The sequence below is a fragment of the Ranitomeya imitator genome, chromosome 7, assembly GCF_032444005.1.
Source record: "Ranitomeya imitator isolate aRanImi1 chromosome 7, aRanImi1.pri, whole genome shotgun sequence".
Taxonomy (NCBI): domain Eukaryota; kingdom Metazoa; phylum Chordata; class Amphibia; order Anura; family Dendrobatidae; genus Ranitomeya; species Ranitomeya imitator.
Window position 1 is genome coordinate 72,169,696 of NC_091288.1, and position 22,385 is coordinate 72,192,080.

General features: G+C 40.5%; 1 protein-coding gene across 28 annotated transcripts in view; it reads right to left on the reverse strand.

Moving 5' to 3' along the window:
- UNC80 (unc-80 homolog, NALCN channel complex subunit) overlaps window positions 1–22,385 on the reverse strand; it is a 256,402-nt gene that overhangs the window by 38,747 nt on the left and 195,270 nt on the right. For 21 of the 28 annotated variants that reach the window (XM_069733446.1, XM_069733439.1, XM_069733450.1 and 18 more), the window contains 9 exons: window positions 21,808–21,931; window positions 21,485–21,610; window positions 21,244–21,367; window positions 20,876–21,082; window positions 19,313–19,497; window positions 18,685–18,850; window positions 7,608–7,787; window positions 6,825–6,963; window positions 4,426–4,482 (listed from right to left, as the gene is read on the reverse strand). In XM_069733446.1, the coding sequence (XP_069589547.1) occupies window positions 4,426–4,482; window positions 6,825–6,963; window positions 7,608–7,787; window positions 18,685–18,850; window positions 19,313–19,497; window positions 20,876–21,082; window positions 21,244–21,367; window positions 21,485–21,610; window positions 21,808–21,931 (1,308 nt within the window). The remainder of the gene's footprint in view (window positions 1–4,425; window positions 4,483–6,824; window positions 6,964–7,607; window positions 7,788–18,684; window positions 18,851–19,312; window positions 19,498–20,875; window positions 21,083–21,243; window positions 21,368–21,484; window positions 21,611–21,807; window positions 21,932–22,385) is intronic. The other 7 variants (XM_069733448.1, XM_069733454.1, XM_069733444.1 and 4 more) reach the window with 2 other exon arrangements.

Below are 22,385 nucleotides of genomic sequence, written 5' to 3' on the forward strand. Positions count from 1 at the left end.
TGTGTCTCTGACTTTATTTTATGAGTGAGCCAGGCAGCATAAACCTGGTGACAGATTTCCTTATGATCAGTATATATATAGTTACTCAAATACAGTATTAATTGTGATAATACTAACATACCCTAACAAGAATATTTATATAAAATGTAATAATAATTGAAGGCAGAGATATCACAGTGATCACTAACTTTAGCTTCGTATTATTTCTTAAGTTGTAAAGCGCTGCGGAATATGTTGGCGCTATATAAATAAAAATTATTATTATTATTATTATTATTTGATGAGGCTCAGGAGCTAAGAAAAGCTTTCCCTACATCATCTATGCAATAATGGTGTAGAAATTGATGTTAGCTTCTAGAAATAGTAGATGTTGGTTATTTTAGTTTTGATAAAGATAAGAAGAGAAAATATTGGAACAACAGAATATACAATTGCCCATGATAACACCGCCTGCAACAATTCAATGACAGCATAGTTGGTATCACTTTGTATTGGTGCACTAGCTGTTAATGGCTGCTCTTATGATATGGTCACATCAGAAGAAAATAGTGATAAAATCTATCGATTAATCAAATCATGTCAGATACTTCATGTATCAAAGTTGTCTAAATGTACTGTCCATTGTAATGAAAGCCTGGCTTTCATGTTTAAAAGCATTTTAGTAAATTAAAGTGGAGCTCTGGCTGGTTATTGTAGGCATAACCAGCATGTGTTATTTTTGCACCTGGGGCCATATTACGTTGGTTCAGTAGTATCACTAAATACTCCTGTTTTTGGCATCACGTAACTCCTGAGTACATGCAGATGCCCACATTGTACCGTTGCTTGTGCACAGAAGTGTTATGGAGGTATTCTTCATTGCTGTTAGGAGTGAACATGATGCCACACAAATAGCACTACTACTTATGGAGCACTTCATACTCTTCTGGGTGCAGTGTTCAAGAGGTTTATAGTGACTGTCAGCACAGGATGACTCTTCAAACTAAGTCCCGCCGCTCGGTGCTTCACGGCGGGGCCAATCATTTATGTACACCTTCCCATCTGCTTGGTTTCCATCTATCTCACCCTTCTCTAGCTCAATGAATCAAACAAGAGGGGGGATGTAGATTGAAGGAAAACAAGCAGGTGGGAGGGTGTATTCCCCAGCGAAGGGACTTAGTTTGAGAAGTCATATTGTGCAGAGAGAGTCCCTTTTAACGAGTCCCTGTCATCAGGTTGCAAGTGGCAGGTTTTGGCTCACATTTTATTCTCTTGAGAATACCGTTTTTTTTTTGTTTGTTTTTTTAAATCCACCATATAGTGCCGGAAATATGGGCCTTTTTATTTGGTGCAAATTTTTAGTGGTCTTAATTAAGGTGGTGTGTCTCACAGGGTAATTTTGTAGAGCGGTCTAATTTCACCCCTCAGAGAATCCCGTGAGCCATGCCCCTTGGTAAAGACCATAAAAATTTCCACTAACTAAAAATGGCCCGTTTCTCGGGAACTGTATGGCAGAATTAAAAAAGAGAAAGAAAGGAATACTGAGAGGAGTAGCAGAAATACAATAAGAGCAGAAACAGACCACTTTTGACCTGGTGACATGCTGTAAAGCACCACTCCGGCATTTTGTTTCGAGTGCTGCTACTAATCTCGGGTCCCTGCCCTCTGTCTTATACTTACCTTTTAGTGAAGCCACTCCAGTCCCGCGGCGCAATCTTGTGACCACAGCTTCAGAGAAGTAACAGTCATAAACTCTCACTCTCTCAATTCAAGTGTACGAGAGCCAGAAGGAGGATCTCCTAGACATGAAATTAGTTGTGACCGCCATATTCAGCAATCTGCCTGAGACTGATGGGAGCGACTGTGATAGGAGAAGACAGCGGCTGGTAAGTATCAGACTAGGTGCAGGGACCTTATATTGGAAGCACCACTCCAGCTCTGCAATAAAAAAATGCTGGAGTGGTGCCTTAAAGTACTTACTGTACATCATGCGCACAGTGCGTGCCATATTATGAAGGTATTATACCCGACTGGATCCGGAAGACAATATGTTGCCCCATGGAGGAACTGTGCAAGTCAATATAGAGGACACTATCGGTTCATATTGTTTGAGCTTGGGTGGTCACTTCCCGTCAGCTCTGTGCCTATCTAGCTTCTTTTCTACAACCACAGGTATTACAGGTTACCCTTATAACTTCTTTTTTTACATGGAACTGGTTAAACCCTCATCTTATACAGTATTTACACTGAGGAGCTCTGAATCTGTCTTCTAAGTCACTAAACAGAGGAATTACACATTAGTAACACTGACAATGAAGAAATGACAATGAGATACAGACTATATTCTAATAAACTTAATAGAGCTATAGACAATGACCACTAACCATTTTACTACCACAATCTCTCTCAGCTTCTCCTTTGCTTCAGGGGGAATTAATAACTGAAATTTTGAAAATCATCATTCACTGAACTGGAATTACCTAAAATTTAACCATTTTGCACACAAATGTCCAGAATGCATAGATTTTAAAATATTTCAATATCCTTGACTGAGACATTTTTCAAGCTTTTTTTTTTTTTTACTATTTATATGAAGATGTTAGCTTTCGAAATATGTTTTTCTTTCAAAAGTCACTGTTAACTCTGTTTTAGATTGGAATCACACTTTTTTTTCTAAGTAAAATGCTTTTACAGTTTTTGTTGCACTTTTTTTCTTAGCCAAAGCCAGAAGTGGATCAAGAGCGAAGGGAAGGTACAAGTTCTTCCTTTACATTCTACCTAAAAATTGCCACAGAAACTGTGATGTTTTGGCTGAAATGCTGTGTGTGAAACCACCTTCAGGAGATGTCTCTAGCCTATATTCATTGACCCCTGGTAAGGAACAGGTGAGAGATAAAACACTTCTACACACACACACTGTATACACACTGTACTGGCTCACAATTGTGAAATGTGCAGGTTTCTCTGTGCTTTCTATTTCCACGTCAAGTTCAAGAGTAATCATCTGTATTTGATCTTATACATTTTTTAGTGTAGATGTCACACAGACATCACACAAACTTAAAAAATGGACCCACCGATGGCACACAGATGAAAATTAATTGAAAACTGCCCTAGTTTTCTGACTGAAACTCAGACGATTTTTCTTACACTCGTCTGCAGCCGGCCTAATACTTATTTTTGACAAAGACAGCAGATAGCCTATTAGTCTGATATAATTTGTTTGTAATAGCTTTTCAAATCTAACATTTGTCCAAGAGGACCTGTCATTTGCCATAAATATGTATTTTTTATCTGGTGTAAAGACTGTTCTTCTGAATTTGCTATTTTTTTTATTGCTGCGCCTCTTCATTCCTGAGATAGGACTCCCTCTTCACTGTATGTAAATACAGTATTATTAGCCAAGCGGGCATGGTCCTCAGATAGACTCCCATACAGAAGAGTTGAAGACCATACATCCTTGTCAAAAAATATTTGATTTATATTCATGGGTCCAAATGGTCCTAGGGTTCGAGTTTCCCGCAGGTATGCCCGTTTCCTCCCACACTCTAAATGGGGACATTGATGAAGATGTCTGTAAAGTGCTGTGGCATGATGAATGGCGCTATTTAAGTGAGTAAAATAAAAAAATACAAATACATATAAATAAAATACACTTTCCCACTGTGTCTATACTACTTGGTATTCATTTTTTTTCCTTGGGTCCTGTGAATGATGTTCGATACTGTATGATGTAAAATCTGCTACCATGAAAAAATAGGATCTGATCTACAGTACCTGGCAGTAGCCATTAAACAGTGTGACGGACCTGAGATGATCTGCTCCGTTTACATCCGAACACAACCGGTAGTGATAACAGTTGACTGGTTGGGGTGATGGATTTTGGATATATACCGATCTTATATTGATGACCCATTCTAAGAAAAGGTCAGCAGTATAAAAGTACTGGAAATCCAATTGATATTTGTTTTTTGGGATATTGGACTAGGGCTTCAGTTATGAGATTTCTTGTCACCCATAAAGCTGTGCTTAAAACTGACTTTTATGTGACACAATAATGTAATAAATACAGAATCCATTATCCACAGTTATCTATCACCAATAAATAACTGTTAAAGTTCTGTAGAATCTTATATTGCTTCTTGAACAGCAACATAAACCAAAGCAGTCTTCTCTGCCAGAAGCAGAATGCTACACCAAGAAAAAGGATCTGAAAATAAACCTCCTCAGACAGGCACTGATTACTCAATGAACACCTACAAGTATTGAGGGCTTACATTTATAGCAACAGATAGATCTGCACCTTTCATAACCAGCCAGAATGGGGCATGGAGAGAATAATGGAGAAACAGACCGAGAGGGAGGGGATGGCTTCTGGCTTTAAAAGCTGGCCTCCATCCTCTCTCTACTTCCTACATCACAATGACAGACAGATAGCATTCATACCTAGACAGGCTGATCTCGCCATCACGCCCATGGGAGTCGTCAAGAACATTAGGTTCGCTGCAGGAGGGGGAGGGAGATGAAGCATTGAAGGAAAAGAAAAAGCAAACAGAAAACAAAACAAAAAAGAAAATCTGCATGCAAAAGTATAAAAACTCAAATATGTATACAAATGAACTGAACAAAAGTACAAAACAACAGCAAATCATCTACGGTTCTCGGCATTCTGCACTTAAAAAATTACAAGAGTGGGGCAGAGAGAACTCGATGGGGAAGGGGAAAATGCACTGCCAAAAATTAAATTGAGGAGAAACAGGAGATAAGGAGGACTGAGCAAGAGCTTATGGTTCATGACCTGGAGATTAAAGCAGCAGTACTAGGGGAAAATTCCAGAATTAGGTTTCTGTCGGGTAATCTATCATCTGATCCATCCTGCCTGAGCCATGGCTGCAGCATGAATCAGTGATCTGCTCCGGCATTGCACACATCTGTTTTACTCTGAAACACCGGGGTGCCTTCAAAATACAGAAGCACAGCTCAGTGAGAGTTGACTGGCTGGCTGTTCCATGCCTACACAGCTACACTGAAAGGTCCCTCACATAGGGAGAGCTGTCAGTGTTATTGGGTGGGCAGGGAGAAGATGGCATGATGACCTACCTCCTGGACTAGACTTCTTAGTCACCTTGTTCCTGTACGCACCTTTAACTTTGTTTTTCTCTGCATCAATATCACACATAAATCATTAATCCCCACCAGTGCTCAGTGACAGACTTGGGGCCCCTAAGTCTATCGGAGAACCTGGTCACATTGACTTTTAATTGATTTATAACCTTTGTATTTATCATTGCACACACATGGCATATCAAAAATAGGGTTGAATACATTTGTGAATCTACCCATAAGAAAAAAAAACCCTAGAAGCAAGAGATTTGCTTCCTACTCAACTCTACATGATGTTGTTTTCTGCTGGCTGGACCTTGGAAGTTTGGTTCCATCAGGATATCCTCTCCATATTGAGTAGAGAGGGAGTGTGTTTTTATATAAAGGATTGGGTGGCTCGTTACATCAACGATGACACCATTGTTTGATTCGGAAATAGCATTTGTAATAACTACCAACTTGTAATGACTACTACTATGTTTAATGTTCATGGTCCAAAACTAATCATTTTTATTGGGATCCACGAGGAACAAATTTCATATTTATCAAAGTCATACCATTCTATAATGCCATGAAACACTTAAATTGCCCCCACAGTATAACTAGTAGATATGTATCAGTTGTACATTACTTTTATTATTGGGACAACTGACAACTAGGAATTCAATATGCATGAATCTGGATAAGTTCACTAGACCACATTTTGGGTAAAAATGATGTCTGTGATAAAGCAAACAGCACTTGTACCAATGTTATTTAATGGGGATGTTCAGATGAGTTTTTTTCTTTCTTTCACAGACCGAATTTGCAAGAGAAAAATAATCACAGCATACACTAGTGTCTTCCGTATGTTGGAGGCGACTCGCCTATTCAAGTCTAAGGGTGCGTACAAGTTGCAATTCATTGACATAGAAAGTCATGTAAATGTTTAATAACTGCTGCTACATAAAAACAAATTGTAAATGGATGAAAAATTAGAAAAAAAATTGTCTAACTTTTCTGGATGAAACTCGGATGACTTTTTCATACGCTCGTTCTTTTAAAGTGGCTTAACAATACGGCTAGTTCTGCTGCCTTAATCACACATTCTTGGTCTTGGAAATCATGACCATGTAAATTCAATGGAAAGCACCAAAATGGCGTAGATTGAATCAGACACAATCGACCATTGAAGTGCTCCCTTTCTTCAATTATACAAAAAATATTGCTGCTACAGTATATAACATACAAAGCAAGAATCACTTTGTAACATTAGGTGGGTGCTGCTGGATCATTTCACCTCAATATGCCAGGTTTCACAATCAGCCAATTTAACAACATCTAACAGTCATGGACAAAGTTAATGGAATACAGAAACAAATCTAATCATGTAACGATGATATATGTTATTAAAGTCAGTATGTTATGGTATGTAGCTGATTCCCGACTACAAATAATACTGATTTTAATATCATAAATCTCTGGGATTAACCATTATTTGCCAACTGTAGTCTAAAAAAACCTGTGCCATTAACTGAATCAGCCAGACTAAAACAGGAAACCTAATCCAATAGTAATGGCCTTCTAACTTCTTGTACTGCCACCTATCAGGAGTTGACTTGATTTGTAATAAAAGGCATTTGGTTATGATATGATGCATTGTGATACCTATCAAACAGCTATTAAGTGTATCTAAAGTATAAGGATAAGCCAAATTGTATGGGCTCTTGTTCACCATGTGATGGATGGACAGCACAGTTTACCTTTGGCTGGGAAGCATGCCACCCTCAGCTTGGGGGACAGACAAGCTGGATGTGTGACTGGAGAAACGTCTTCTACCAATGGCACTCAAGAGGTACGCATCCTGCTCACTTACCACACTGGGCATGCTCACTGAGTCATCTGCAATCAAACAGTTTATAGTTTTAGATTTTCAATATGAATATGCATATTACATTTGGAGATTAATTTTAAAGAGGTATTCTCATCTTGGACATTTATGTCATCTCCGCAGAATGTGCTGCAAAAGTCTGAGGGTACCATTTAGGACTCAAATCTTGAGAACAAAGTCCCACCTCACACCACCGTACACAGAGAGGTGTTCACTCATGTGTCCATTCACTTGCACTAGTGTTCTGAAATTTGCAGGGCATGCTTGACTGACTTTTCTTGGGATCCCCATAAATCGTACGGAGGGAGTTATACATACGTGGCCACTACTGCTATCCTTGTGATGTGAGGTGGGGCCATGATCATGAGATAGGTGTGAGTACCATAGGAGGAACATACATTCATCGTACATTTGTTGCATATCCTGCCATAAAAACAAGGTGGAAAACCCCTTCAAGAGAAATGTATCAATCAGTATTTTCAACCACATACTAAGAAACATCAAAAACTAGATGACACACACCTCCCAGATGTACATGAGTTGATGGGAGAAAGAGTGACTCAAAATAAAAAGCTCAGTATAGCCTCCATCAAAGAGATTAACCTGTGGAGCAGATTGCCTGGTTATGTTCTTTTTCCATCCATCCTATACTTACTTTCTTCTTCTTCCTCATCCGTACGACTTAATGTGTCCTGAGAGGCTTGCTGTGAGTGTTCACTGTCCTGCTCCCAGACAGTTCCAGTTCCTGTATTGGAGCGAGACATTGTGGCCAAACTCAAGCGATAAGCTGAGGTGGAGGTGCCAACAGTGCTGATGGATGTCTTCCCTTGGTATGCTGCAACATAAAGATGTAATTACATGGGTGAATATTGGAAATTCAGGCTCTGTTCACACTACAGCTAGGCTCATTTTTGGTCAGTTTTTGTTGTTGCTTTTTGATGGCAATAACAGTGTAAACTGCTGCTCTACTCCTTTTTGTGAAAAAAAATAAAAACGCCGAAAATGATGGGCCCATTACATATTAACGGGATCTGTCAGACCCAATTTAATAGTAGATCAGTCATGGCTGATTTAATAACATATTCATTAATAGAAATGTGAATAAAGTTTTATTCTAAGCCAGGTTTCCCAAATTAATTTCTGAGTTTGAACCGCTATGTCCATTCTGGTTGTGGACCTCCTGACCCAAACTCAATAGCCTCCTATCTGTCTGAGGTTGATGAGTTTGGGTTAGCAGCACTGCAGCCGGTCTTCAACCTAAATAAGTGCAGGATATAATTTATAAAAATAATTTAATTCAAATCATGTATCATGGAGAACAAATTGTCAGCCAATATGTTTTTACTTATGTGTAATAATTGGAAAGAACAATGCAAGGTGTGCAGTATTTTATATCTTTAATAGTGATGACCGAACGTGTTTGAATAAGGTGTTATCCGAGCATGCTCGGGTGCTATTGAGTATCTTAGGTGTGCTCGAATAGTATGTTTGAGTCCCCACGGCTGCATGTCTTGCAGCTGTTAGACATGGGGTATGCCTAACAGGAAATCCCCCCCCATGTGTAGTGGCTGTCTAACAGCCACGAGACATGCAGCCACGAGGACTCAGACATACTATTCGAGCACACCTAAGATATTCGGATAGCACCCGCGCATGCTCAGATAACACCTTATCCTGACCCATTTGCTCATCACTAATCCTTAGTATTATATATTATCATATGATTGATACTGTACTAGAAAAATACCATAACAGTATTTTTATCATTCAGACAGCACGGCAGCTGAGTGGGGTTCTGGGTGAAAATTTGATTCAGTGCCGACATTTGCATGGAGTTTGTATTATCTCACTGTTTTTGCATATGAAAAATATAATAATAAAAAAGACTAAGAAAATTGGCTGGTCTTCTTAAGCACAGGAATTGATGTTGTGGAGACCAGACTGAACCAAAGAATCCATCTTGTCTTCCTCCTGAGAAATCTGCTTCTAAACAGCAAACTTGACATTTCCTTTTATGGAAGTAATCACGCGCGCATTCCTTCTTGTTATCATAGTCCTTCACCCACATACCAGATATTGTAACATTTCACTAATATAGACTTGTTTTGTAAGAGATTGTGAAATATGTGCGCATGTCTGTAAATGCCTAACTTTTTACTATATAAAGAAGGGACAGCACCCAGTGAGGCAGGCGTGCTCCGGGGCTACCCCTGTTTATGACCACACAACCTTTGTGCTGCGTGTCATTTACTTGGATCCCTACATCCAGGAAGCCAGGGACGGAAAAGGACTCAACATTTCTTGGCGCCCGAAACAGGGACCCGAGGCGAGAGTATCTGCTCGAGATTCACCTGCGGATACGGACAACGGAGATCTGGGATAATGGACGGCAAATGAACTGAAAAACCTGGCCAGGTAAGAGACATTATTAGTTCTCTTTTATCTGCCCTGTATTATCCGAAAGATCTCTACGAGCCGTGTCACGCTGGGTTAGTCTAGTAGTGAGTAGATACCTATAAAACTCGGGTTACCATATTGTATAGATTTATGAGTCCTGTCCCTGGCAGTGTGTGAACAGTGTGAAGGTTGTGGCATGTTATGAAAGAAGGATAAAAGTACGTAAAACAATAAGCCGAAATTGTTAGGACAAGTCTTATTAGTGAAGTCAGCCTAACTGGGTCATGTGGTTGCGTCCTTTCGGGGAGACCTCCGCCAATGCTTGACTCTCTTTAAGAACTTGTTTCTTCATTTCTGGATAAGAGTTTGATAGAATGAGCCCAGGACACGGGTCCATGAGCCTGGGACAAGTATGATAACAGAGACGGAAAGTTTGGTGATCTGTTTGGTGTTGCTGATCCTGTTTGCGTGCATTGTAGGAATCAAGTTTATTCTGCACATTAGAAAGAACGGAGCAGATCAGCCCTTCAATATTTTAGCTCCCTAGGAAGAAGGCAACGAGACATCACTCCAGAGAGGTGGTTGTCCAAACGTCACCTAGGATAAGTGTAGCTATTATTGAAAAGAAAAATGGGAAATAAACAGACAAAAACCGTCTTAGGACAAGTAGAAGCAAAAGATATCATACAGGAAAGATGTGGAAAGACAGTCAGAAGGCAGATCAGAAGGGTAAGAAAAAAATTGGGAATTTCAGAAGCACTTATGTTTAGCACTGAATGGGAAAGATTGAGTAAAGAACGAGGTGGAATTATCAGGGATAATGGGTGGGAAGAAATCATACACTGTATGATAAAGGTCTCAAAAACAGCTAAAGAGGAGAATTGGAAGTATGATCCAGACACTTCCAAATGGAGTATGGGTACGAGAAAATGTTGTGCTACGACTCATTCAGTTCCTCCTCCTTATCTAGATCCGAATGTTCAACCATTTGTACCTTCAGGAGGTACAGAGGGAGGGAAACCCATACCAAATTTATATCCTGGGTTAAGCGGGGTGGAAGGATGGGTATGCCAAAATTGTGGCCAGCAGAATCCGGATTGGAGAACTGAGTGTTCCGCCTGTGGGGCCCCTAAAGGCCATCAGTTATTAGCACCTGTTAGGATAATAACAAAGGGAGTGAGAGAAGCTGATCCCGAGAATCCTCATCAAAGAATTACTAGGCAAATTGAAACACAGCAGTATTTTCCATGGACACCAGCTGAGGGTATGTCTCTTCTTATGAATGCACCAGATCCAACTCGATACCCAAATAGATTTGCTAGTTATATAGAGCAAATAATTCGCACACATAATGGTTCATGGATGGATGGAATGGAATTATGTAGGCTAAAAATGCCATTGGGAATGTTTCAGGAGCTGATTGTAGCAACACAGGCTCAAAGACCAGCAGGAGAAAATGTAAGAGCACCTTTTGTGATAGAGTCAGGAAACCGGTTTGTAGAGGCTCTAAATCAGTTCATGCAAGGAAAACAGAGGGAGAGAGGATCCACAGGCATAGTTATGCAGAAAGCAGGTCAATCCATAGATGAGTATTCCCGGGAGCTGGAAGATAGCTTTAGAGATGAGGGATTAAATATTGCTGATCCAGGAGTCCTCCGGCTCTATACTAAACAATTGATTGAGGGACTTGAACCAGGCATTAAGGAAAGATTCAAGTCAGCTACGCCAGATTGGAGAACTCTAGAACAACCACAGATAGTGAAACAAAGATGTATGGGCATTGCTATGGATTTAAGAGAAAAGAAAAAACCTGTCAGAATAGCGCAAGCAAACACAACAGGTGGAAGGGCAAGACATAATTTTCCCTGTCATTACTGCAAGAAACCAGGACATTTCCAGAGAGAATGTAGAAAGAAGCAGGCAGACATAAAATCAGGAAAATTTGTACCAAAGAATAAGCCCTCAGACACCCAACAGACATCCATAGTGGATGGTCCCATACCAGACTCAGATTGACTCAATGTGTTACAAACTTCCCTACCAGCTAGAAGACCTATAATACAGGTGAATGTGGGGGGAAGAGAGATTCAGATACAGGTGCAACTTCCTCAATTTTGAATCAAGATTTTCTTCCGAACCCAGAAGATGTTTCACAGCAAACAACTTTGGCTGAGGGTTACGATGGGGTAATTCGAACACTGCCATATACTGTGCCCCTAGAGGTCTCATTAGGACCTAAATGTTTTGCATCCAGATTTTTGTATGCCAGAGGTGCCCCAACATGTTTGTTGGGAACTGATGTCCTAAAGAAATTAGAAGCTAACATCAATTTTAGGGAAGATGGCACAGTTATGCTGACTATCCCTGATGATGCAGAAATATTAGAACAATATGTCAGAATTCAGGCTTTTGAGGATTATACTGAAGAAAAAGAGTACACCACAGATCTAGACCTCTCAACGGTCCCAGAAACACTGTGGGCACAGGGTGACACTGATGTGGGATTATTGCATATCTCTCCTGTAAAACTATCTGTGCAACCAGGAACTGTTCTCCCACAGCTCAGACAATACCCTGTGAGTGCCCAGCAGGAACTAGCGATTACAAAACAGATAGAGGGATACAGAGAGAAAGGAGTTTTGGTAGAGATACAATCACCTGCTAACACTCCTCTGTATCCAGTCAAGAAGAGAACTCTTGATAAGGGTTCTATGCCCAAATATCGTATGGTACATGATCTAAGAGAAATAAACAAAGTTCTAGATCCAATCACCCCAGTTGTACCCAATCCTCATACGTTACTATCACAGATACCAGCCAGTTCTCAAGTATTTACTGTAATAGATCTTTCAAATGCATTTTTCTCGGTTCCTTTACACCAAGATAGTTGGCATTTGTTTGCATTTACATTTAAGGGCAAACAGTTGGCGTGGACACGCCTTCCACAGGGAATGATACACTCCCCTACTCTTTATTCAAATGCCCTACAAACAGTCCTCCAGAGGTTTGAACCCGAACCACAGGTAGTAATTTTGCAGTATGTGGATGACCTACTACTTTGCTGCCCAGATCTAGAAACTGCAGAAAGGTCCACTGTGAGTTTACTATGTTTTCTAGAAAAAGAAGGGTGTAAAGTGAATAGACAAAAGCTACAAGTTTGTCAGACCAAAGTGGTCTTTCTAGGTCATTGCATTTCTCAAGGTAAAAAGCATCTTACACCTCAAAGAACTGAAGCAATAAGACAGATGAATGAGCCTAGAAATCATAAACAGCTACGAGCATTTTTAGGAATAGTGTCTCATTGTAGACAATGGATTATACATGCCAGTCAACTAATGCAACCACTGTATGACTGTGTAAAAAGTGAACCTTACATGTTGACAAAAGAAGGTCAGATTTCGTTCCAACAATTAAAAGATGCCCTTGTTTCAGCTCCAGCGTTAGGGCTACCAGACTACACCAAACCGTTTCAGCTTATGGCTGCAGAAGTTGATTCCCATGCTACAGGAGTTCTTACCCAGAAGCATGCAGGGAAACAAAGACCAATTGCATATCTTTCAGCAAGGTTAGATCCCGTAGCTAGAGCAGCGCCAACCTGTGTACGTGTAGTTGTTGCTGTCTCACTATTGTTGGACAAAGCATCAGAAATTGTCCTAGAGTATCCACTCACAGTTCAAACTACACATGATGTTTATGGGATATTAAACCAGGTTCAACCAAAACACATTTCCATGGCCAGACATTTGCGGCTGCAGTGTTCTTTGCTGCTCCCCTCTACTATCACATTTGCTAGGCTTCAGACTCTCAATTTAGCTACACTGCTACCTCTCGAGTCTGAAGGGGGGAATAAGGACACTGATCCATACGCAAATTTTTTCCCTACAGACACACATGATTGTACAGAGCTCATTTTACAAGAAACGGTAGGCTTACCCAATGTATCCGAAACACCACTTCAAAATCCAGATTTAGAGCTGTTTATAGATGGTAGTAGGTTTGCAGATGACACAGGTAACTTCCATACAGGGTATGCAGTTGTGTCAGAATCTGAAACTCTCAAAGCAGAACCGCTTCCACCGAAACAATCTGCACAAGAAGCAGAACTAACAGCATTGATTGAAGCTCTAAAAATAGCTGAGAATCAGACAGCTAATATATACACTGATTCTAGGTATGCACATGGTATTGTGTTTGATTTTGGAGTAATCTGGAGAGCTAGAGGTTACATGACAGCGTCAGGACAACCTGTAAAACATGCTTCTCTGATCAAACAGATCTTAGAGGCTGCACAAGAAACAAAAGAAGTAGCAGTAATCAAGGTAGCTGCACATGTGAGACTCGACACTAGGGAATCTAGGGGAAATGATAGGGCTGATAAAGCAGCCAAAGCAGCAGCAGTCAAACCCTTACAACAGGTCCATACTGTAAATCCCACGGAAAATACTGAAGATAGACTGAGACAAGCACAGGAAGATGCAGGAGAAGAGGAGAGGGACAGGTGGAAAAAGGAAGGGGCAGAAGAACAAGCGGGAATTTGGAAGAAAGATGGACTAATATGTCTACCTAGAGCCTGCTACCCGATTGTAGTTGGTGGATTGCACCACCCTACGCATGTGTCTGCAAATGCAATGACACTACTGGCAAAGCAAGTCTGGTTGGTTCCAGGTTTTGGCAACTACGCAAGAGACTATTGTGCTACATGCGCTATATGCCTGGCACATAATCCCGGACAGACAGCAAAGACCCCTATGAAGCACCACGTCCGACCTCTCTACCCGTTTCAACGGTTACAGATAGACTTTATCCAGCTGCCAAAGAGTAATGGGTATGAGTATGTGTTGGTGTGTGTGGACATGTTCTCGGGGTGGCCAGAGGCCTATCCAGTTCGGAAGGCTTCAGCTAAAAACACTGCTGTAAAGCTAGTTGCCGAACTGATACCCCGTTATGGTCTCCCTGAAGTGATCGAGTCAGATAGGGGTACTCATTTCACTGGAGAAATATTTCAAAATGTACTGAAAATGTTGGGTGTTGAAAGTCAGTTACACACTCCGTATCATCCTCAAAGTTCTGGTAAGGTGGAACGCATGAATGGAACTTTAAAATTAAAAATACAGAAAGCCATGGCTGAAACAGGAAAGCCTTGGACAGAATGCCTTCCACTGGCCCTTTACTCAATACGCAATACCCCAAGGGGTAAGACTAAACTGTCTCCATATGAAATTTTGTTTGGCAGGACTGCCAATTTAGGATGTTATTTTCCACAGCAACTTGTGTTAAATATTGAGTCATTGACTTCTTATGTGCAAAATCTTCAGAAACAATTAACTAAGGTGCATGCACAAGTTTTTGCTTCCCTTCCAGATCCTGACAACACTGAAGGAAGTCACAAGTTGGAACCAGGTGATCAAGTCTATGTAAAAAGACACACCAGAAAGGCTCTTGAACCAAGATTTGACGGACCCTTCCAAGTCCTATTGACAACACCTACATCAGTCAAGCTTGAAGGAAAGGCATCATGGATACATGCAAGTCATTGCAAAAAGGCAGTATAAGACTCATGATATTGATGTTAATAATGTTAACCTCAACGGAGGCATGGGAAAGACTGAATTCTCTAGCCCCTTTTAACAATAGATTCGTGCAACATCATAGAAAATTAGTGCATGACTTGTTAAATAATACGCAACCCCTAGCAGATTGTTGGATCTGTACCCATTCACCAGTATCAGCCACAAGTATACCTTTTCTAGCAGTTCCCGTGTCAGCTGAAGAGATATTCGCTTGGCCTAATTGTTCAGACAACCTGGCCAACAACCAATCTGGCAACACTAGACTATGAATACTACAATCGCTATACCAATTGTGGGATGGGTAGAATTTCCTTGGTGGCAAGGTAATCTCTCAGGAAGTAGTACACATCTACAATATTTGGCCTATAAGGGTGGGGCCTGGGTACCTAGGAATAAGACTGGATTAACTGAGTTAGGACAGGTCCCCACTGAAAATCTACAGCTCAGTTTCAGTACAACCACCCCTTCCTCTGATGCTTTCAAACCTACAGTATTGGAAAGATACATACATAATAGAAAATGGGAACATTCTGAGTTGTTCCCCCAAGGTGATGCAGACAGTTGTACAAGCAAGCCAGGGAACCTGGTTTGTAATGAATCCAATGAGTATGTCAACGGAATGCATGTATGTGGGAATCCCGCAGCCGGGTACTGTAGCCCCTTGGGACAAAAACCCTCTTGGTGTATGCTTCAGAATGTATCTAGTTTTGTGGATTTGGCTCACAGATTGGTATTGCAGCACTCAGCTTTGTGGGATCTGCCTGAGGGTACATTTTGGATATGCGGAGAAGGAGCATATAAATGGCTTCCCGTAGGTATAAAGGGTACTTGTACATTAGGACGCCTAACCCCGGCTACTTTCATAATTTCAAATAAACAAGTGAATATGCAAGCCGTGCCCAAGCACACACTGTATAAAAGAGCTGCAGATAACTCACCACGTCCCTCGGGGAGGCCGCATATAGTACAAATGGGAATTCCCAACAAAATTGCTAGTACCATTTTTATTTATCCTATGTTAACACAAATGTGGGATAAATTAGTTAGAGCCACGGATTATCTAGATGATCAGATTTGGGACATATTGGACATATTAAATACCAGTATAGCTGTACAGAATCAGCTTATAATAGTCACTAACCAACATACATAGTAACATAGTAACATAGTAACATAGTTAGTAAGGCCGAAAAAAGACATTTGTCCATCCAGTTCAGCCTATATTCCATCATAATAAATACCCAGATCTACGTCCTTCTACAGAACCTAATAATTGTATGATACAATATTGTTCTGCTCCAGGAAGACATCCAGGCCTCTCTTGAACCCCTCGACTGAGTTCGCCATCACCACCTCCTCAGGCAAGCAATTCCAGATTCTCACTGCCCTAACAGTAAAGAATCCTCTTCTATGTTGGTGGAAAAACCTTCTCTCCTCCAGACGCAAAGAATGCCCCCTTGTGCCCGTCACCTTCCTTGGTATAAACAGATCCTCAGCAAGATATTTGTATTGTCCCCTTATATACTTATACATGGTTATTAGATCGCCCCTCAGTCGTCTTTTTTCTAGACTAAATAATCCTAATTTCGCTAATCTATCTGGGTATTGTAGTTCTCCCATCCCCTTTATTAATTTTGTTGCCCTCCTTTGTACTCTCTCTAGTTCCATTATATCCTTCCTGAGCACCGGTGCCCAAAACTGGACACAGTACTCCATGTGCGGTCTAACTAGGGATTTGTACAGAGGCAGTATAATGCTCTCATCATGTGTATCCAGACCTCTTTTAATGCACCCCATGATCCTGTTTGCCTTGGCAGCTGCTGCCTGGCACTGGCTGCTCCAGGTAAGTTTATCATTAACTAGGATCCCCAAGTCCTTCTCCCTGTCAGATTTACCCAGTGGTTTCCCGTTCAGTGTGTAATGGTGATATTGATTCCCTCTTCCCATGTGTATAACCTTACATTTATCATTGTTAAACCTCATCTGCCACCTTTCAGCCCAAGTTTCCAACTTATCCAGATCCATCTGTAGCAGAATACTATCTTCTCTTGTATTAACTGCTTTACATAGTTTTGTATCATCTGCAAATATCGATATTTTACTGTGTAAACCTTCTACCAGATCATTAATGAATATGTTGAAGAGAACAGGTCCCAATACTGACCCCTGCGGTACCCCACTGGTCACAGCGACCCAGTTAGAGACTATACCATTTATAACCACCCTCTGCTTTCTATCACTAAGCCAGTTACTAACCCATTTACACACATTTTCCCCCAGACCAAGCATTCTCATTTTGTGTACCAACCTCTTGTGCGGCACGGTATCAAACGCTTTGGAAAAATCGAGATATACCACGTCCAATGACTCACCGTGGTCCAGTCTATAGCTTACCTCTTCATAAAAACTGATTAGATTGGTTTGACAGGAGCGATTTCTCATAAACCCATGCTGATATGGAGTTAAACAGTTATTCTCATTGAGATAATCCAGAATAACATCCCTCAGAAACCCTTCAAATATTTTACCAACAATAGAGGTTAGACTTACTGGCCTATAATTTCCAGGTTCACTTTTAGAGCCCTTTTTGAATATTGGCACCACATTTGCTATGCGCCAGTCCTGCGGAACAGACCCTGTCGCTATAGAGTCACTAAAATACCCTGGTATTGGATTACCTAACTGCCTCACAAGGGGGTATGTGTCAAATCATCGGACCCACCTGCTGTCATTATATAGACCCTAATAGTACTATGAGTATGATATTTAAATTAAAAGACGTACAACGACTTAGGGATCAGTATGACAAAGACAATGACCAAAATAAGGATAGCTGGTGGTCAGATACCTTTTCTTTTCTTAACCCGGCCAATTGGTTCAGAGGGATCGGTGGGTGGGTTACCGGAATTATGCAAAGCCTAATACATATAGTTATTATTATTGTAATTATATATGTATTGTTCAAGGTTGTACTCAAGGGTATCTCGGTATGCACAAATACATTTTGTGATACGAGAATATAAAGTTTTTTATATGTTATCCAATCGTCATATTAATCCTTGTCATTTTTTTTTTTTTTATGCTTGAATTTGTAATGTTTTAGTATACTGCCGTATAAAGAAGAGAATGCACAGACTTCATGCAAGAATTTATGATAGATTATAAAAGAATATGTCAAAGGGGGGAATTGTGGAGACCAGACTGAACCAAAGAATCCATCTTGTCTTCCTCCTGAGAAATCTGCTTCTAAACAGCAAACTTGACATTTCCTTTTATGGAAGTAATCACGCGCGCATTCCTTCTTGTTATCATAGTCCTTCACCCACATACCAGATATTGTAACATTTCACTAATATAGACTTGTTTTGTAAGAGATTGTGAAATATGTGCGCATGTCTGTAAATGCCTAACTTTTTACTATATAAAGAAGGGACAGCACCCAGTGAGGCAGGCGTGCTCCGGGGCTACCCCTGTTTATGACCACACAACCTTTGTGCTGCGTGTCATTTACTTGGATCCCTACATCCAGGAAGCCAGGGACGGAAAAGGACTCAACAATGTGAGTGATGGTGAGCTCTGCACAGCACTGCAAATCATATAAATGATGGGATAAAATATTATTATTTTTCTGGGTGTATTTCCAGCCTATATTATCTTCAGCCATCATGGTCAACACACAAATATGAACTTGAAAATGAGAGGAAAAATAAAGATTATTTCTTTAGTTTGTATGATAGAATAAGACCTGTGACTCCCATCCTGTACCTGATCCACTATGTACGGCCTCCTTCAGGATCTTCAGTTCACTGTTAAATTCATTGATGAGAGAGCTTTTGCACAATGGCCGTGGGATGAAGCGCCGCTCTAGTTGGTCTGCTATGTGTTGGCGTGCACTTAGCTCATCCTGGTTCTCTGCCGGCTGGGCCAACAGCTGTTGGGTAAGAGGAGAAAAGTCAATTGGCAATTACTTAACATTACTAAGATTGCACACCAGGTACATTATACAATCTACCACTAACACTATTTTAGTCTCTTTAAAACTTTTGATATTCCTCTGTTTGAGATGCCAAGATAACCCAATTTTGTATGTGCTATGGTCTAAATAATCTAGAAAATATTTTTAAATATTGTTCAACAATATACGATATGTGAAAATATGCACTGTCTATTCACCAGACTATCATCATTTTCTAAATAAATCCTTAGTCAGGAATATCTTCAATTTATAATAAAAAATGTACAGTATGATTTATCCTTCAAATACCTACATTATTTTTTCTATTTCCTTTTCTTCAAGACTATCTCAGTTTTTTAGTACGCAGAAATGAAAGCACTACATAAGCATAAATGGTTCTTTCCTTCATAAACACCATCATATAAGGACAAAACCAACCTTGCACTGGATGAAGGGTCTCAGGAGTACAAATATTGGGATCCTTGTTCTTACAATGAAATCTAGGAAGTCCCATAGAGCTAGACCACCAACTTTCCTGAGGGCCATCTCTTTGACCTGTAGGCTAAGCTGATACCATTCACACCCCAGCTGTCGTTCAAAGCAGACCAGAATAACCTTCAGAGCTGGGAAGTAATGACAGAAGTGGAGCGTATAATAATAGAATAGAGACAAAAATACCTACATAAACAACAATGCAAGTGCTACTTCATAGGTCAAAGTTCCATTTAACGAAGGACCTACTCTGGGAAGAACAGCTAAAAAATTAATTGTGACATGAACCCACTTAAATTCTTCTGTCAGTAGAAATATTTTGTGTTTCCCCAAAGACCACTAGATATCTGTCCAACCATACTGATCTCTCATAAAATGACATTATATTAGTTTCTGAACATATAGCTTCCTGGGTGGGTTATGTCATCCACTGCCAAGGATTTGAATAGGCGGCCAGCAAGTAACATCCTTAAAGAGAAAGTGACAGCTTCCCAAGCCACCCAAACCACCACCATATATTTATTTCTACCTTTATATCCATCCTAACAAGCCCATTTTATTGTCCTATTCATTTCTTCATATGGCAAAAATCGATTTTATAACTGGGATTGTAATATGCTAATTAGTGGGTGACTAGTCATTGGGGCATTGTTCTACCTATACTAATCAGCCCACTAATCATTTTATCACTCACCTGTGGATGTGAGTAATACGATTTGAAACAGCAGCATCACCGCCGACTCTTCGCAAATTTCAACCTTGCTGACAATTTGCAGTAAGCCGGGTTTACTCTCCAAAGCCTAATTGATGCACTGCGCACGCCTAGGGAGGCAGCAGTGATGCAAACCTTTCCCGTTACCATCGACTCTGCAAATCTCACAGCTGGCTCTGTCCTGTGTCACCACTGCATCCTTGGGTATGTGAACTGCGCCTATGAAGCTTGCTGCGTACATCCACCTTACATTGTCAGGTTTGCAAAGAGCCGGCGGTGATGCCACTCTTACAAATCATGTTATTCACACTTACAGGCGCGTGGTAATATTATTATTGGGATGACTAGTCTGAGAAAAACAATGCCGTCATGACTAGTCACCCACAAATTAGCATACCGCCACCTTGATTATAAAATTGATTTTTTGTATATGTAGTAATCAATAAGACAATAAAATGGATTTGTTAGAAAAGGTATGAAGGTAGCAATAAATACATGGTGGTGGTTTGGGGGATCTGGGGAAGCTGTCAGATTCCATTTAATTTAGAGTTGAAGGGTGAGGTCAACCCTTTGAAAAGAGGGATTATGATTTTTTGCATAAAGCGCCACTTCAAAATTTGTCTAATCAGGGAGTTTTAAAAAGTCTAAAGGGGCTTACCAATCTGTAATCAAGTTTATGGATAAGAATCTGTCAACTTTTTTTCAGAAACATTTATGCCAGTCAGCAATGAATGTGAAATCCAAATGTAGCAAATACTGATAGTTGAGTAACAGAGCCCAACACATCAGAACCTTACCAAGATAGGCAGCTTGACTTGTGGAGTCAGCGAGTCCTTCCCTTCGCAGATCTTTCCCAGCATCTCCTGGGGTGGAGCAGTGAGCTGGTGAACTTTCCAGCATGAAGTTTTTACTGCGGGAAGTACTAATAATACGAGGGGGAAGAAGGATATTTATCACAGTCTGCATCAGCAAAAAAACTTCAGGCTGCTCCAACCAGGGACTATCTGTGGGGAAAAAAGATAATGAGAAAAGTTGAGATGGACGGGTCAAGAATTAGAGCTTGAATTTATAGTGTTTTAAAGGTGGGGTGACATTAGGCTCTTGATGTAGCATTCATGTTGCTTGGTTGTATGAATTTGTTTTCTGTGTTCATTGTTATTCAAACCTTTGCTTCCCGATCCTACTGTTAACACAAAGGGAATGAGCAGGTTGAGCAGCATCCCTTCCCTCCTCTCCAGGTTAGTGAAAGGTGAGATCACGTGGCTCAGTGGGAAGTCATCTTTTAACGCCTATATGGCAAAGAAAAAACATAAAGTTGACATTACAGACACAAGATTTAAAACAAAACTTATTTTAGAAAAAACACAATGTCTTTATAATGAAAGAAGATTAAATGTTTGTCCAACCTGTATCTGCAGGGCCACCAGCCTGACAACAGCTGTGCTAAAAGGCAGCGGAGGGGAGAGATATGGGCTGAGATGGAGTAGGGGCAACCCATCTGCAACACTAGATGGCCCCACCACACCCATAACCTGCAATGGAATCAAGTGAAGACAAGGAAGTTATAAGACACCTAGCACAGGAGACAACAGCTCAAATATGAGACGGCACAAATCTGGTTACTTCTCCACAGGCAGCTCCCTGTAGCATGCAGGATTTAAGCACAGACGCGGGGTCAGACACCAATGCAGCAACAGATCAGAAGACCCCATGGTTTCGTCGTACTCACCAGATTCACACAAACATTGATCAGAGACCTAAGGTGAGGCAGGAAGGAAATGATTGGCTGCCTCTGAAGTGTCAAACAAACCCCCTCTATCAAATTGCTCGCAGGTTCCCACTCAACCTGCCGCCTGCAATACAAGGGGAAGCAAGGTTAGAAGAAAAACCTATACAAGTAATTGATGGACTTGAAATGGTGATCCTATGGTCAATACATCTTCTATGTTCAGAATGTATTAAGATCTATATGCATCTAAGGAACTGCAAAGTGATATAAAAATTCACATGTTTAAACAACACTACTTATTCTTTTACACATATACAATTTGTGCACAAATATTAGGCTAGTATTTGGACCGAATCATCATTTTTATGCAGATTTACCATCTCGGTCCTGTATAAACTAGAATGTTTATTAAATGAAGCAGATCAGGTGATTTTTTTTAAGCAGTGGTCCAGGAAAAAGTCTGCATCATTCAAGAAAATCATGATTGTTATGAAGGACAATGCTCCAGAACACAGAAGCTGAAGCGTCAAGACTGGGTCAAGAAATATCTGAAGACAGATTTTTCAAAGGTTTTATGA